This window comes from Phoxinus phoxinus, assembly GCF_949152265.1.
Source record: "Phoxinus phoxinus genome assembly, chromosome: 17".
In the NCBI taxonomy this organism is placed as follows: domain Eukaryota; kingdom Metazoa; phylum Chordata; class Actinopteri; order Cypriniformes; family Leuciscidae; genus Phoxinus; species Phoxinus phoxinus.
The window spans coordinates 10142147-10159659 of NC_136892.1; the positions used below are offsets into that span (position 1 = coordinate 10142147).

A 17513-nucleotide genomic window follows, 5' to 3' on the forward strand; every position below is an offset into this window, starting at 1 on the left:
AGTCCTTTTCAACAACCCGGAAAAAGTAGTACCACGTGCAAAACGCAATCGCCAGTCGGAACTAAATCCTTCCGGGGTCACTGCGGCTCATCACAATGAAGTAAGTGATGCGTTGAAATTTATGCTTTTAAATTTAATATCTCCCTTACTTTTGTTGTCATATGTTTCTTATTAGTCTAATACAGTTACTAGACCCATCAGTAATGGAAAAGGAAATGTCGCTAAAGGTGAAAGCTAAACAACTAGCTTCAGTGTTTGTAGCAGTAGCTATATATAATCTGGTAAAACATAAACTACTTATTCTAAATTCATTTTTTGAATAATTTGTAGGACACTGACATATAACAAGAAAATGTAAAACATAAAACGACCACTCTTTCGGCATACAGCGTGATAGTTATTATTAACGTTACATAAAGATGATACTGTATTACCATAAATGGATTTGGGATAAAATGTTTGAATACAGTAGACATACTTTAAAGAAGATGATTGTTTCTAAGTAGTGAAAAGTCATCCTAATAGAAGAATCATAAGTAATTCTGGTATCTTCATGCACCGACCACAACAGAATAATAAGCAATCATTGGAGAGAATGCATAAGTACTAAATAAGATATAATGCAAATATATGTTCTTTATCTGTCTTTAGTCCACTCACCAAAGTGAAACTCATCAATGAACTGAATGATCGAGAGGCTGAACTGGGTGTCAAAGACAGTGTGTCCTGGCATTCAGTCTATAAAGACAGCGCCTGGGTCTTCATCGGTAAGTGACTGCTTAGATTATAGATTATTAGATTATAAACACTATGACTGTGTGCCAAAACCCAGCTGGGTGTGTACCGAGACCAGGGGTTTTAAACTGCGGTCCAGGTAAAGGTTCAATGTACTAGGCTATATATACATATATATAGCCACTATAGTTAATGTAAGTGAGGAGGAGGATAGCAAAATATAGTAAACTGTGACATATTATGACATATTATAACCACAAATTCTTCATACAGTGGACTACCAGTAAAATGTAGGCCTATACAAATTTGAAATTTGGGACCAAAATTTATTCAGACACTTTGACTTGACCATGTTTTGCTTAAGTGTTTTTTCTTTAATTGTAAATGTGACCTTTTTACACCACAGACTGAACAAAATGAAGCATTGCTTGGTAATTGGTGACCTAAATTGACATTATCTTATCTAATAGCGTACTTAAAGGGATAGTTCACTTTGAAATACAATTTTGGTATGTTTTAGCTTACCTCAAGGGCATCCAAGATGTAGGTGTCTTTTTTTCCGCAGTACTTTCAATTTTGATATTTTTAGGTCAAACCGTTCTTGTCTGACAGTCATATCATGCAGGTCTATGGGGTCCACCTCAAAGAGCATACACAGAGAAGTCCAAATTAAACAATTCCCCATCGTCCAAATTAAACAATTCCTCATCGTAAGTACACATTGATGGCCTAAGACACGAAACGAGCGGTTTGTGTGAGAAAACGAACGGTATTTATATTGTTTTTACCTCTTGTAACTAGGGGTGTAACAATATATCGTGCCACAATATATAGCAATACAAAAATGCAACAATACGTATCGTGGATAGTTCACCCAAAATAGAAATTACTGTATAAAAAAAAAAAACATGTTTTCAGAGTTTTAGTGTCAGTACTACATTAAACTACTATATAATGTTGATTATAATGTATAATAATGCAATGGTCAGCTTCAGAATCATGAATATTTTTATTCTGGTGTCACCATTATCCTTGAATTACAAGCACCAAGTCCAAACCTGTTCATTTAAACCCACAATGTAATATCAAAGTTAGCATTTTAATCAACAGTAAATTTTTTGTTAACCTTTTATCATATGTCTTGGGAGTATCGCAATAATATCGAATCGTGAGTTCAGTATCGTGATATATATCGAATCGTGAAATGAAGGTATCGTTACACCTCTACTTGTAACACAGCCACGACCAAGTGATCTGAGGGCGCGAGCGCATCCTGGTGTGTGACGTGTACGCAGACTGGTGCATAGATGTATACACTAGATGTCGCCTTGGCTACGGCAGTTCATTGGAACGAATGTCTTTAATGCGACATCTAGTGTATATATATCTATGCACCAGTCTGCGTACACGTCACACACCAGGATGCGCTCGCGCCCTCAGAGTACTTGGTCGTGGCTGTGTTACAAGAGGTAAAAACTATATAAATACTGTTCGTGTTCTCACACAAACCGCTCGTTTCGTGTCTTAGGCCATCAATGTGTACTTACGATGGGGAATTGTTTTAATTTGGACTCTGTGTATGCTCTTTGAGACAATGACCATAGACCTGCATGATATGACTGTCAGACAAGAACGGTTTGACCTAAAAATATCAAAATTGAAAGTACTGCGGAAAAAAAGACACCTACATCTTGGATGCCCTTGAGGTAAGATAAAACATACCAAAATTGTATTTCAAAGTGAACTATCCCTTTAAATGTAACAGCTGAAAGCTAATCAACAATTCATTTGTGAGACAGTCTAACAGAAGGATGGCCAAAACCAGAGAAATATCAACTGATTTGATGCAATTTTGAGTTCTTGTCATAATTTTTACTACCATTTTCTAAACCATAGCAAATAAACTGTGATAATGTGAGAAATGTTGAAGGTGTCTGAATAAATTTTGATTTGACTGTATATATATTCAAATATTAAACTAACTATCATACTAAATTAATAAATAAAAATAAATAAATAATAAAATAGTAATGGATTAAGAGAAAACCAGTGTAAAAACTGTAAAAAAAAATTTAATAAATTAAACTAACTGTCATACTAAATATTTAAATAATAATAGAATAATAATATGTTGATTTAGAGAAAGACTGTAAAAAAATGTAAAACTAAAAAAAAATATGAAAGATCAAGCTAACTATCAGACTAAATAAATAAATAATTTTGATAAAACGCATAAAAAGATTCAAATAATAAATTGATTACGAGAAAGACAGTGTAAAAAAAAAACTATTGTACTAAATAAATCATTTGAATAAAATACACAAAAAAGATTAAAATAATAAATTGATTCAGAGAAAGAAGTGTAAAAAAAGATCAAACTATTGTACTAAATAAATAATTTGAATAAAATGCATAAAATATTGAAATAATAAAATAATCAAATAATGCATCTAACAGTACACTACTATAGTGAGTATAAAAACTTAGTAACATAACACAGAAACTAAATATTTTCAAAATAAAATTGTATGCATATTTATATTATTAATTTTTCACAGTATATTTATACATGAAAATATATTGCTGCCTTTTAAATGTTAGGATGGGGGTCCGACTCCTCCCTCTCCCCAGGAGGGTCTGTGGTGTAGTAGACAATGCTCTCTGGATGGACTATATTTGCACTGTGCCAGAGGGTGGCAGCATTTACCGGTTTCACTAAACGTGTTCTTCAGCAGATGATCACACTCGTTCTCCAGAAGACCACGCTGGTACACTGGGACACTCATGCTGATGTGGCCTTTCATTCATATTAATTACTCACATTCATTTGACATACTAAAGAGAACAATTTAAAGAATTGCATAATTCTTTGATTTATAAATTCTGTATTTATTGATCACTTATTTGAGGTAAATGCGGACCTGTTCGGCTTTGTATGTAAATCTGTTGTAATCTGCAGGTGGATTTCCATATGATCTGACAGAAGGAGACATCATCTGCGTTTTCTCTCAGTAAGTCACATCTTCTTGCAGCGCTTCTGCTTTGTTTCCTCCTAGTGAAGCTTTAATCCTCCTCTGTGCATCTCAGGTACGGAGAGATTGCCAACATCAACTTGGTGCGAGATAAGAAGACGGGCAAATCCAAAGGATTCTGCTTCCTGTGCTATGAAGATCAGAGGAGCACCATTCTGGCTGTGGACAACTTTAATGGAATCAAGGTGAAGGGCTTTTCATTTGTGTGTGTGTGTGTGCGTGTGTGTACTAATGGAATATGCTATTTGTTGTTATTTATATAAACTATATATATATATGTAAATGCTAGCCTAGTTGTGTATCAGTGACATTATTTGTATCCACGTTTTTCCAAAAATCTTAAAAAAGTTCCATTATATATTTTTAGAGATAAAAGTATATTTTTTTTAAACAATATCATGCATTATTAATTTAGAAATATTACATTTTCGCACATGACAGAATCGCACGACATTTTACAACCTTAAACCATCTTGTTATAAAAATGCTAAATTATTTTATTTAATATAGTTTATAATCTAATTTAAATATATAACTTAATTAATGTTTATATATTCATATTTTTTGTTTTTCTTTAAAACCCATATTGTTATAAAAAGGCTAAATTATTATATTTTATTTAATATAGTTTATAATATAATTTTAATATATAACTTAATTAATGTTTATATATTCATATTTTTTGTTTTTCTTTACAAACCATATTGTTATAAAAAGGCTAAATTATTATATTTTATTTAATATAGTTTATAATATAATTTTAATATATAATTTACTTAATGTTTATATATTTAATTTTATATTTTTAGTTTTTCTTTACAAACCATATTGTTATAAAAAGGCTAAATTATTATATTTAATTTAATATAGTTTATAATATAATTTTAATATATAATTTAATTATTGTTTATGTATTTAATTTTATATTTTTAGTTTTTCTTTACAAACCATATTGTTATAAAAAGGCTAAATTATTATATTTGATTTAAAATAGTTTATAATATAATTTAAATTTATTATTTAATTCATGTTTATATATTTCATTTTATATCTTTTGTTTTTCTTCATTATGATATCAGTAGTTATCAGGGCCGTTTTTAACTTATTGCCATATATAATATATATATATATATTTTTTTTACATTTTGACATGTATATATTTGTTCTTTTTGTATTGTTTTTCTGCTCTACAGATTAAGGGTCGAACCATACGTGTGGACCATGTGTCAAATTACCGACCACCAAAGGACACAGATGACATCGATGATGTCACCAAACGTTTGCGAGAGGAGGGATGCGCTCCCAACATGCCCGACGCTTCTGAGTCCGAGTCTGAGGAAGATAATGCGGTGCCTGTGAAAAAGCCCAAAAAAGGTGACGAGAGGCTGTCTCTGTTCAGTTGAAATGTCATTATTTCAAGAGGCAATTCGTTTTTATTGAATACATTCACGTGTTTATTTATTTAATAATTGATTGGCTCATGTTGTTACACCGCAGATAAAAAGGAGAAGAAGAAAAAGAAGAAGGAAAAGAAAGCGAAGAAAAAGGCACTGAAGGAAGAGAAACACGAGACCCGGACTGAGACGTCAGCGTCTTCCCCTGTGAGGGTGAAGAAGGAGAAGGAGGACACGGCGTATGAGAAGTACGCTGGGAGAGGAGTGGCGGGGAGCAGAAGGGACAGACCCGGACAGGATCCCAGGAATCCACAAGACAGAGCAGATGAGGCGGACAGATTCAGAGATAAGACTGGAGGTGAGCGAGACAGGGGTAGAGAAGAAGACGATAAGACAGATAGAAACAGAGAGGACATCAGACAGCGAGACAGGGAGGGGGGCAGAGGCAGAGGAAGAGGGGGGGATGGAGAGAGAGATGAGGAACGAGAGAGAGAAAGGGAACGTGATCGAGACCGAGACAGAAGGGAGCGAGACCGAGGTAATGACCGAGGGTTTGCCAAACACAGAGATCACAGTCGTGACAGGCGAAATTGAGTCATTTTACTACTTTTTTTTTTTTATACAAATTTTGTGTTTTTTGTGTGTGTATAATTTGAAAATGTAAATAAATCTTTAGATTTTTTTATTAAACATCTGTCTGGAGTAATTAACTGTATAATGACCACCTGATATCACACAATATACTCATTTGCAGTGTTGGGGAAAGTCACAAAGTAATGAGTTACAATATTGCGTCCCTTTTTTTGTTACGTTACTTCAATAAAATTACGTTACTTTTTATGGAAAGTATTGGGTTGCGTTCAGGGTTTAAAATGAACACCAATTAAAAATCAACTGTGGCGGGTAACCCTGTCAAATCACTAGCCGTGTTACTTATGTTTACCGGTATTCACTTTGCTGGGGAAGTTCGTGTAAGCCAAATCTGCGCAGATTTAACGCAGTCATCATGAAATTTTAAATACAGCTTATTGTGTAGAGTCTGCGTATACTTGAACATGCACATCACTACGCAGCAAATAACGGCGCGCTTGTTCATTTGCTTTGAAGCAATAGCAAAGATTAAAAAGCATTTGGTTAACAGAAAAAACATTATTATTTTCCAACATCCTACATGTTCTTTGTACTGTATTGATCTGTCCACCTAAAATACATTTTTGATGAAGAGGATGATGAAAGACGAAGGGAGGAGATGGCTGGATTTTGTTTGAATAAGAAATGAATACCGGTATATGAAATCCAAATTGTATTATATGTGTGTGTGTGTGTTTGTCTATATATATATATATATATATAAGCATATAAGGTGTGTGTTAATCTGGTTAATTTCTTTTTTCATATTTTGGCTAGTAGAAGTTTTGAATGTAACTGGTAACTTAAAATGTAGTAGCCAAATTATCCGGTGGGTACCTCCTTTCAAACCCTGGTTATGTTACTTTTTCATTACTTTTCCTAGTTTTTCTAATATAAAAAGTTATATTTTTTTGGCAAATGTCACACCATAACACGCCCTTTCTCACCATAAATGAAATGAAAATGCGTCAGGCTGAAGGAAATGCAAATTCAGTGCAGTACAAAGTCTGTACAGTAGAGGTCGCCGCTCACACAAATCTTTCTGGATCCTTTCTCGTGCTGCCGTTCTGGAATCTGGATCGTAGAAGAATAGGATGCAGGAGAAGACATTTCAACACTTCAAACACAAACATATGTAATGTTTATCTAAAGTGATTATTACTTTTTAGTATCGTTGAATTGGATCATCGAAGGTCAGCAACAAAGACATTGGTTAATAAAGTTAGATTAAAGGGGTGGTTGATTATGATTTCACTTTTCTAACTTTAGCTAGTGTGTAATGTTGCTGTTTGAGCATAAACAACATCTGCAAAGTTACAACGCTCAAAGTTCAAAGCAAAGGGAGATATTTTCTTTTAAAGAAATTGCTTTTTAAGGACTACAACAAACAGCTGGTGGAGACTACACAACATTCCTCCCGAGTTAGTGACATCACTAACTCTAAAATTTAAATAAACCCCGCCCCCCAGAAATGCGATTTATATATTATCATGACAGAATATGCTAATCAATGACTAAAAGATAGTTAACTCCACATTAGCAACATAAATGTATCAACTAACCATTCAGAAATGTCCTGTTGCTTTACATGTCACTTCTTCTTGAGTCTCTCCATCTTTGTCTGGCTAAAAGTTTTTGACATTTTCAGGACACAAGAGGCTTGTTTGAGATGAGCAAAATCTGCGCAGAACCGATCACCGGTGATCAGCGCGAGATGCATGCCGGTTAGAAATGTGTCCGAGTGCGGTCCGCCTGGCTCTGATGTCATGCTGACGTATGTAAAAACACTCTCGCGAGCGCAAGCCGCGCGTGTCGGATTCTGCAGTCGAGCGCAGTTGCTCTACACCGACTGCCTGATCAAGAGCACGATTGGAAACAACTTGCTGACGACACCGCTTAATGCTCATTGGTTTAAACAACCGTTCTCTTTTAAAATGTTTGAATTTAAAGCGGCACTCGGTAACTCTAGCCACCGCTTTGCTGATTTTCTCAACGAGCTCCCCCTACAGCTGCGGTGTGTATATTTTTCACATCACTGTCGTAAAGTCACTTGCGGCGCGCCGGCGCCCTCCTCCCCCTTTCTACCGCTGCTCATGTGCTTTTGTTATGGTCGGAGCCGGTGTGGTGAACAAATGAGTCCCAGACGCACCAACTTTATCGTGTGGAGCTATGTCTACCGAGGTGGGTAATACATCATACACAGTATCATAAAGCAGTTCGTGTTTCTCGTTCTTTCTCGCTCGTTCTCGCTTCTCACGAGACTTCCTATTTTCAACTTATCGGGACGTTAGTCCCAATGTTGCAAGGCTGGTTTTCCGCCTATGAACGCTGGGGGGAGCGGGGAAAGTAACCATTCTCACCAGAACAGATTATATTAACCATCCAAATGATTTCTAAAGGGATTTATTAAGCTGAAAAAGTTACCAAGTGCACCTTTAAAACTCGATTTCGTGTTTTTATGTGTATAAATTAAGTGTGAGTATTCCCAAACTCTCTGACAGTGTGATCTCTATATGGATTATATGATTGTTGTCATGTTTATTAAAAAATGTTTCTAAAACATTTCTGTAGTTAAATTAAAAATGATTAGGCATGTTTGAGATGCACCTTGCCTCCTGAAATGTGTGTGAGAGTAGGCAGCTGCAGTGATGGAGGAGTGAAAAATGTGCAGGCAAGAACAGATCTTTTCTTCTCGTGGTGGATCAGACACCAACGAGATCAAAGGTGGATATCGCGGGATTCATGCTCGTGATTATAAAATCAATAATTGTTTTCTTTAATACAGACATATGTTTTTTATATATATTTTTTTTTGACAAAAATGACATACCGTAATCACATACGGTAATCCATATAGAGATCGCACTGTCCGAGAGTTTGGGAATAATCACACATAATTTATACACATAAAACATGATATCAGAGTTTTAAAACATTACAATACATCATGGTTGTTTAAACCAATGAGCATTAAGCGGTGTCGTCAGCAAGTCGTTTCCAATCGTGCTTTTGATCAGCGCAGTCGGTGTAGAGCAACTGCGCTCGACTGCAGAATCCGATGCGTGCGGCTTGCGCTCGCGAGAGTGTTTTTACATACGTCAGCATGACATCAGAGCCAGGCGGACCGCACTCGGACACATTTCTAACCGGCATGCATCTCGCGCTGATCACCGGTGATCGGTTCTGCGCAGATTTTGCCCATCTCAAAAAAGCCTATTGATAAACACGTCTTTATTATGTCATTAAATAACAAGAACTTTGAGTGTCTTGTTCATTATATTTATTTTCTTATAAAAGCAACAGAACTTAAATTACATCCAGTTCATTAGCAACACCGTGCACGAGCGTAAATCCCGCGATATCCGCCTTTGATCTCGTTGGTGTCAGATCCACCACGAGAAGAAAGATCTGTCCGGCTTGCCTGCACTTTTTTCACTCCTCGCATCACTGCAGCCACCTACTCTCACACACATTTCAGGAGGCAAGGCGCATCTCAAACAAGCCTAAGATCTTGAAGCTCCGCCCCCTGTGCCGGGAGCAGCAGCTCATTTGCATTTAAAGGGACAGACACAAAAACTGCGTTTTTGCTCATCCTCAAAAAGTGACAACTTTAACATGCTATATAAAAATACCTGTGGGGTATTTTAAACTAAAACTTAACATACACACTCTGGGGACATCAGAGACTTATTTTACATCTTGTGAAAAGGGCATTATACCACCCCTTTAAATACATAAAGTATATTTGTATAATTTAACATTTAATTATTGCAGATTTGCATAATATTTTTAATTGGCATTTCACTGTTTTTGCTTACAGGAATACTGAATCTGTTTTTGTGCAAGTGAGATGAGTAAATGCTCACATTTATTCTAGAACTGCAATAACCATCATGTTGTTCACACACAACACCTCACTCCCGACAGGAGAGCTATCAGTCAATGCATAAGAAAACGAAGTTACTTATTTGAAAAGTAACTCAGATATTTTCTTATAAATATGAAAGTAATGCTTTACTTTACTAGTTACTTGAAAAAAGTAATCTGATTCCATAACTCGAGTTACTTGTAATGCATTTCCCCCAACACAGTTGTTTGACAAATAAATAATCTTTGATGAACAGTGTCAACTGAATACTCTAAAATCAAGAATGCAATCAAAGTACTCCGTTGTAAAACTATTAAAAGACACTTAGTTAAGGGCGTGAAGTAAAATAATATACAGTCATGGCCAAAATTGTTGGCACCCCTGGTAAATATGATCAAAACTGGCTGTAAAAAATAAATCTGCATTGTTTATCCTTTTGATCTTTCATTCAAAAAATTGCCAAAATTCTAACCTTTCATTGAAGCAAGAGAATTGAAAGTGGGGCTAAATCACATTATGAAATAAATGTTTTTCTCCAAAACACGTTGGCCACAATTATTGGCACCCTTTTATTAAATACTTTTTGCAATCTCCTTTTGCCAAGATAACAGCTCTGAGTTTTCTCCTATAATGCCTGATGAGTTTGGAGAACACCTGACAAGAGATCCAGAGACCATTCCTCCACACAGAATCTCCCCAGATCCTGCAGATTCCCAGATCCATGTTGGTGCTTCTTCTCTTCAGTTCAGCCCACTCATTTTCTATAGGGTTCAGGCCAGGGACTGGGATGGCCATTGCAGATCTTGGTTTTGTGCTGTTGATCCTGTTGGAAGATCCAAACATGGCCCGTTATAAGATTTCTAGCCCCGGCTGTTAGGTTTCGATTTTTTATCTGTTGGTATTTGATCCAATCCATGATGCCATGTATCTGAACAAGATGTCCAGGACCTCTGGCAGAAAATTAGGCCCACAGCAGTAAAGATACAGCAGAGTATTTCATTTTACACATGGGGTACTTTTTTATCCCTGTGTGCACCAAACCCATCTTAAGTGTTTGCTGCCAAAAAAGCTATTTTTTTGTTTCATCTGACCATAGAACCCGTCCCGTTTGAAGTGCCAGTAGTGTCCGGTACTTTTCAAACGTTCTATGGACAGAGGAACCAAAAAAATAGCTTTTTTGGCAGCAAACACTGGATTGGATCAAATACCAACAGATAAAAAATCGAAACCTAACAGCCGGGGCTAGAAATCTTATATCGGGCCATGTTTGGATCTTCCAACAGGACAGTGATCCAAAAACAAATATCAAAATCAAAACAAAAATGGGTCACTGAGCACAAAACCAAGATCTGCAATGGCCATCCCAGTCCCTGGCCTGAACCCTATAGAAAATGAGTGGGCTGAACTGAAGAGAAGAAGCACCAACATGGATCTGGGAATCTGCAGGATCTGGGGAGATTCTGTATGGAGGAATGGTCTCTGGATCTCTTGTCAGGTGTTCTCCAAACTCATCAGGCATTATAGGAGAAAACTCAGAGCTGTTATCTTGGCAAAAGGAGATTGCAAAAAGTATTTAATAAAAGGGTGTCAATAATTGTGGCCAACGTGTTTTGGAGAAAAACATTTATTTCATAATGTGATTTAGCCCCACTTTCAATTCTCTTGCTTCAATGAAAGGTTAGAATTTTGGCAATTTTTTGAATGAAAGATCAAAAGGATAAACAATGCAGATTTATTTTTTACAGCCAGTTTTGATCATATTTACCAGGGGTGCCAACAATTTTGGCCATGACTGTATATATATATATATATATATATATATATATATATATATATATATATATATATATACCGGTGTATATATATATATATCAGACCAAGCAGGTTTGCACATTGTCTATTTATACCTGTTCAACAGGAAACAGCATTTCATCGCTATTTCAAATGATCGCTATTGCCACATCAACATAATAACCTAGCAGGAGAGGATAAAACAGAACTACACAAAAATACTCTGAATAAACACACCGGATTTATTTGTAATAAACACAGTTGTGAATGTGGGTTGTTGTGGTGAATTTATCTAGCTTGTCTAATGATAAAAAATAGCCAAAGAAATTCAACACATTTTTTTATTGATTTCTGTAGAAAACCGCCAGTTATCACAGCTTTTTATACTGTAAATTAGGAAAAGTTCAATTCGAGTCAAATATGAACAATCCATTAATTGGCCAATCAGGAGTATTGCAGATGTGACTCCATTAGTCTTGTTCTGTCACTGACACTAAAGATTCAAGTCAATACTCAAGGTTAAAGGTCAAATGTTTGTTTGCGCTGTCACTCTCATAAGATGCCCCTCTGTTCATGCTCACTCACTAGAGTACATCACAAACCCAGGCTTGATGAAGCTATCAAAAAATAAAGAAGAAAAAATGCTTACACCAGTTATTAAAAAATAAACAGCTGCCATACGTCATCAGGTCTTTGGATGTAGCGGTCTTTTGTTGTTTTAAGTGGCCTCATTATTGAAATTTTTAGCCAGTCTCACAGTACTTCCCAAACTAAATTATGTGAATTATTCACCATAAGAATGTTCATATCAATTATTTTATTACTTTATCAATGTAACATAATATTTTAATGAACAGGTCAAGAGCAAATCATTAGGTTTCTGCAGAAACACATTTGAACGACCTCTAAAAGCAAAATAAAACTGTATTTTTTAAGGACAATCAACTTGGATGTTTAATTAATTTCAACTTAAATAACATTAAACTGACTTAAAATTTTTTTTTTGCATTTTGTAGATTTTTTTGTTGTTGCCTAACTTATTTTGGTGAAGGGTTTATTTTTAAGTAAAAACATCATAACTTATTGATAAGATCATTTTTTTACAGTGTAGATTTTGGTGGCAAAGCGAGTCTAATATATTGCAGTAACTGTTATTGAAATAGTTGTTGTGTCTGCGACAGTAGTGCCTCCATCCAATCAGCAACTGATATATCGATAGAACGAAAGTCCCTGCCCAACTATTTATTTTTCGATAACCCGTTTCACTCGGATGTACTTCACAAAAGTACTTCCGTTTCATCTCAACTTCAACCTTACATTTATCTATTCAATATTGTTTTTCCTAGATTAATGCATTTGAAGTAATGCCGGTTAGGGTTTGTCAAATGTGATTGACCGTAAACTCACATGCGCTAGTATTTGTATCACTGGGTTGGCATAAGAAACGGGAAAAAGCTCAATTTCATCGCCATGCATGTTAAGTATTCTAGTGCTTGATGGGAACTTGTTTATTCGCCAGTTCATTAGGATGTGGTGCTCAATATTGATCATGATGGCTTGATTGCGAGGCATGGCACACGGCTCGGGAAACCACCTGGTGACTTCATTAAAATGTATTTATTCCGTTTTAGGTTCACTTCGGCGTAGGGGAGTCTGAAATGCCGTGGGAGATAGACAGATGGCTGGTGGTCTATTTTGACATGGTATGTTTTGCTACAACAAGCTACAATTGGTGGCTGGTCATATCAGAATTAAGACCACTGAATATATCTGTGCATTACTTGAAAATCCAAACAGATTAGGCTAAATGTGTAAAATAAGTGTTTCCCATTACTATTGTTTTTATAGTCACACCACCCAGACTCAGGGCTCTGGGCTTCCTTCAGGGCTTGGCATCTACATGCAGGTACTCAACACACATTTGCTATTTTTATACCTAACTTAAAATGATGGAAGTGCTAGTCACCCTCCATTTGGTTTAACAGCATCATTTTTAAAGGTCTTTAGAGGAATGATCCATGTCCTGTAGATACCTTGGCAAATGTACTGATTTTGATCAGTCATCTACAAAATGTCAAAATAGGATTTCAGACTAAGATAATTAAAAGGAAAAAAAAATGTACAAGAATTTTCTATTTGGAATGAATGAGCTAGATTCCTCATTAGCATATTTAGTTGCCATGACAACTGCATGTAGCGAGCACAACCATGAGGACGAGAGTCTGTCCGGAGACACTGACCACACTTTTTCAGGGTCCATGAATGTACAAATTCATCAACAAAACAGAATACATTTGCTCTAGAACAGATTTATAAAACATTTAATTTACATTTTTTAAATTATTATTTTCCAGAGAGAATGAAATAGGAGCTGAGGGTGTGAAGTTGTGCATCAAACTTGGGATCTCTTCACAGAACCAACCACATTCAGGGATATCAATGCTCTTCTCGCACAGACATCTCCAAAGTCTTCAGAGGTATTTGATAAGAGGCTGGGTTCCATACTCGACCAGTGTAAGTGAAATGGTTACTGTGAACAACGCCATGTCCTTCCCACACATAATGCCACTTTGTAAATTCTGTAAAAGTCTCTTTCAAGACACTGGAGGTTTGGAGCATAGTGACCTGAACCTGACACACTTGAGTCCTAGAAGGCAGACTCGGAAAAAAAGACTAAAGTTTTTGTATACAAGTAAGGCATTGTGGGTTCATTCTCAAGGGGATGAGAAATTGCTCAGATCTTACAGACAAAACTTCAGCCTAGACTAAACAATCATTTTAAAGAGACTCAACAATAACAACAAATATCAACAAAACTAAAGTTGTTTATATATTTACAAAAGCTTTCCTTAATCTTACAGATTACCTTGAATATATATAGAAAGAAAAAGTACAAAGACAACAAAACCAGTCAAATTCAGACACGTAATTAATGGGAAAATAACAGATGGGGGTTTGTGCGCAGACTAAATCTTTTACATACAGTCATTGGTGACAAGACAATTTACGCAAAGGTGGAACACCTATATTAAAGGAATAGTTAGAATAGTTGAAATCTGTATGATCTCCTCTACCCTATGGAGCACATAAGCAGTCATCTAGGTAAATGTGCAAGCTGCTCTTTTTCATTCAATGAAAGTGAAAGGCATGGTTTTCAGTGTAAAACATCTTAAGTTTTAGGCATTCTTCACACAATGCGATCATATGGCTTGAGAAGACTTGCAATATAGTGCACAAGCTGTATGGACTACATATATGGTGATTTTTTTTGTGTCCTTTCAACATACATTGTATTGAAAGAGAACAGCTGAGATATTCTGCTAAACTTCTGCTTTGGTGTCCCACAAAAAGTGTTACAACACAACATGAGGGTGAGTAAATGTTGACATATTTATCATTGGTAGGTCAACTATCCATTTAAAAATCAAGCATCATGTACAAATCTAAGTAGCATATTATTATGTGGCATTAGATCATGGGTAACAGAACATCTGTAAAGGTTGGCTGTAGTTCTGTCATTTCATGTAGCTGATGATGTTTAATCTGTGTTGATTACAAACCAGTTCTCTCTATAAGTTAACAGAAGACCACAAATTAACAAACTTATCCTCATCTACATCTTGCAACATTGAAGACAGATATAGTAAAAAATGAAAAAACAAAACAGAGGTTAGATTCTTGCCTTACAAACATGGTGGCTCTGTAGTTATTTTTGCAAGTGAATTTTATTTCCACCATGCACACTGCATCTCCACCATGGGTAATGTTTTATCAAGCCATTATACAACTATGAAATTCAGAGGATTACCATTTACATTGCCATGGTTCCACTCGATATACCGAGATGAAAACCAAAGTAGTCAGTGCAGTTTTTGTACACATAGGTTTTCTGAGGCAAATGTTACACATTCATGCCTAGAATCTTCCCAATGTAGCATTTGATTCTGTGAAGCTAGATTCACTTGTCAAGTTCCTGTGGATTTTGGGCCGGACATCCCAGACAATAAATGTAGTCATCCACACCTGAACTCTACCGGGGGGTGTAATCAGAAGGTGCCGAAGATTGAGGTGTTTGAATCCTTTGGGTATACAAGGGAAAATCTCAATTGCACTTCAACTGACTGCCAACACCTGCACACTCCCCTCTTTATCTCGAGAAGAACTCCTGCCATCCATCTACTCTACTAACCTACAAGTGAATCTGGAAAGTCTGCGATGTTTTTGCAGGTGACTCTTGAACAGAAATATACACAAATGTATACATCTCCCAACTGTTGCCTTCAGAATCCGCAGTCTGTTAGGGAGCAGAGGCTGTCAATTGTTTGGATCAATGGAAAAAGCCTAACGCTGCCACCTCAGCACATGGAGATGGTCACGTTAATACCCAGATTACCGTTGTCTGCAAACAGGTGAGCAATAGAGGTGTCAAATACAAGACAGTCACTGTTCATGATGGCTGCCGCTACACCGTCGTGGATTGAGCGTGGCGTGGCCTCCCACGTGAGCCGCCTACGGTTGCCGTTCAACTCGAGGCGGTAGGCAAAGTTCTCCGCTTGCTTTCGCGTGCCAATGAGCAACACGATTGCAAAGAACTGCTGGTGTCCCTCGTATTTCTCCTGCTTCTCTAGAACCAGCATGAAGTGGTGGCCGAAACACGACTGCATCATGACCCAGTCCACAGCCCCGGGTAGGTTGATATCCGTGGCCAGAAAGACAATGTCCTCGCCCTGTAAGGTGGTAATGGATTTGTGGGCATGCATGAGATGTGGCATGACGGCCTCCAGGGAGCCCTGCCATTTACAGGAGGCCCCCGGGCATGGGCAGGTGTACGGGCGAAACTCACACACTTCTTCATGTTCTGGCTTCTCGCTGTGGTGAAGGGAAAGCAGACATCCAGCCGAGGCATACTGTTGGGAAAAAAAGAAGAAGAAAAGAGACATTAATAAAAGGCTTCTGGTACAAAACTGAAAGTGAAGAGTGTTTGGATTAAGAGTCCTCGGGTAAGTAATGGGAAAACACTGACAGAGTAGCAGGAACGGTGAGTGGGAGGCTGAGAAATGGTGAGAGAACAAGAATAAATTGAGAAAAAAGTAGGATAAGGGGATTTCAGGAGGGCAGGTGAAGGACACAGGAGATTATATATAGGTAGGGCAAAGGAGGAACTAGGCCATGTGTCGAGATATGGCAGTATCGTTTGAAACGTATCCATAAATTACATAGAGTGATCCGTCTGTTCATGTGTGTACTTGCCATAAAAGCGACGTTGCTACTAATCATGTGTCAAGCTGTGACAACCCTCTCATTCTTTTAATGCACGTGTCCATGCAGTTTGGGGAAATGAGCGGGACGGATTGTGTTGCTTGAAGATGAATAGCACAGCAAGGCTCTCTCTTTGATTATATCAGGAAGGGAATATCAATGAAGGTCAAATATGAATGTTCTCCCAATCTGCTCACTTTACTAGAAATGTGCACACTGCATGACTTTCATTGCACTCTCTAAAACCAACATTTATCTCCCTGAATGGCCTACTGGATTGGACTTGCATCAACAAAAGGTGAAATCCCACGGCAACCTGATAAATGCCCCTTTCAGGGAATTTCATCAGCTTAGCAGAGCTGCAGTAAAGACAAGGTATTCAACTCAAATTATGGGTAAAGGTTTAGATGAGACCATAGACAAAGCAACAAAGAAAGAAAATCCTAGCATGAATAGGCAGGAAAAAGGAGCAAACATACTGGTTTTCTGACAAAAAGAAAGCTCAATAATGTCTAGACAGTGAGGAACTAAGACCAAGTCAAAATTTTCAAGCACACATACTAAATATTTTTTTCCCCACTCAAAACTATTTTAAAGCATTATCGGATTCCTTCTTCTGAAAATGTAAACTTTATTAATTACTTAGAAACCGATTGTACTGTGGTGCAAGGATTTAAATCAAGTTAGTGCAAGGCTGGAGGTGTGGGCGTTCAGCCCACTCAACGCCCCCCAAGGGTGTGCTTCAATATCTGCCAAATTAATTATTAATCTGAGTGGTAAGTCACTGGCTGCCTAGCAAAAATC

At 36.9% G+C, this 17513-nt stretch overlaps 2 protein-coding genes across 3 annotated transcripts in view; one reads left to right on the forward strand and one right to left on the reverse strand.

The window, feature by feature from the left end:
• The first annotated feature begins 33 nt into the window (after positions 1-33).
• rbmx2 (RNA binding motif protein X-linked 2) lies at positions 34-6002 on the forward strand. Its single transcript, XM_079587224.1, has 6 exons — positions 34-100; positions 652-767; positions 3695-3746; positions 3823-3952; positions 4961-5141; positions 5265-6002. The coding sequence occupies exons 1-6, from the start codon at positions 96-98 to the stop codon at positions 5753-5755; spliced, it is 975 nt and encodes a 324-aa protein (XP_079443350.1). The 5' UTR covers positions 34-95; the 3' UTR covers positions 5756-6002.
• A 7753-nt stretch (positions 6003-13755) lies between these two features.
• The window catches only part of siah2l (seven in absentia homolog 2-like), a 33093-nt gene continuing 29335 nt past the window's right edge, over positions 13756-17513 (reverse strand). For both annotated transcript variants that reach the window (XM_079585368.1, XM_079585367.1), the window contains exon 2: positions 13756-16357. In XM_079585368.1, coding sequence (XP_079441494.1) covers positions 15806-16357 — 552 coding nt within the window. In that variant the 3' untranslated portion in view covers positions 13756-15805. The remainder of the gene's footprint in view (positions 16358-17513) is intronic.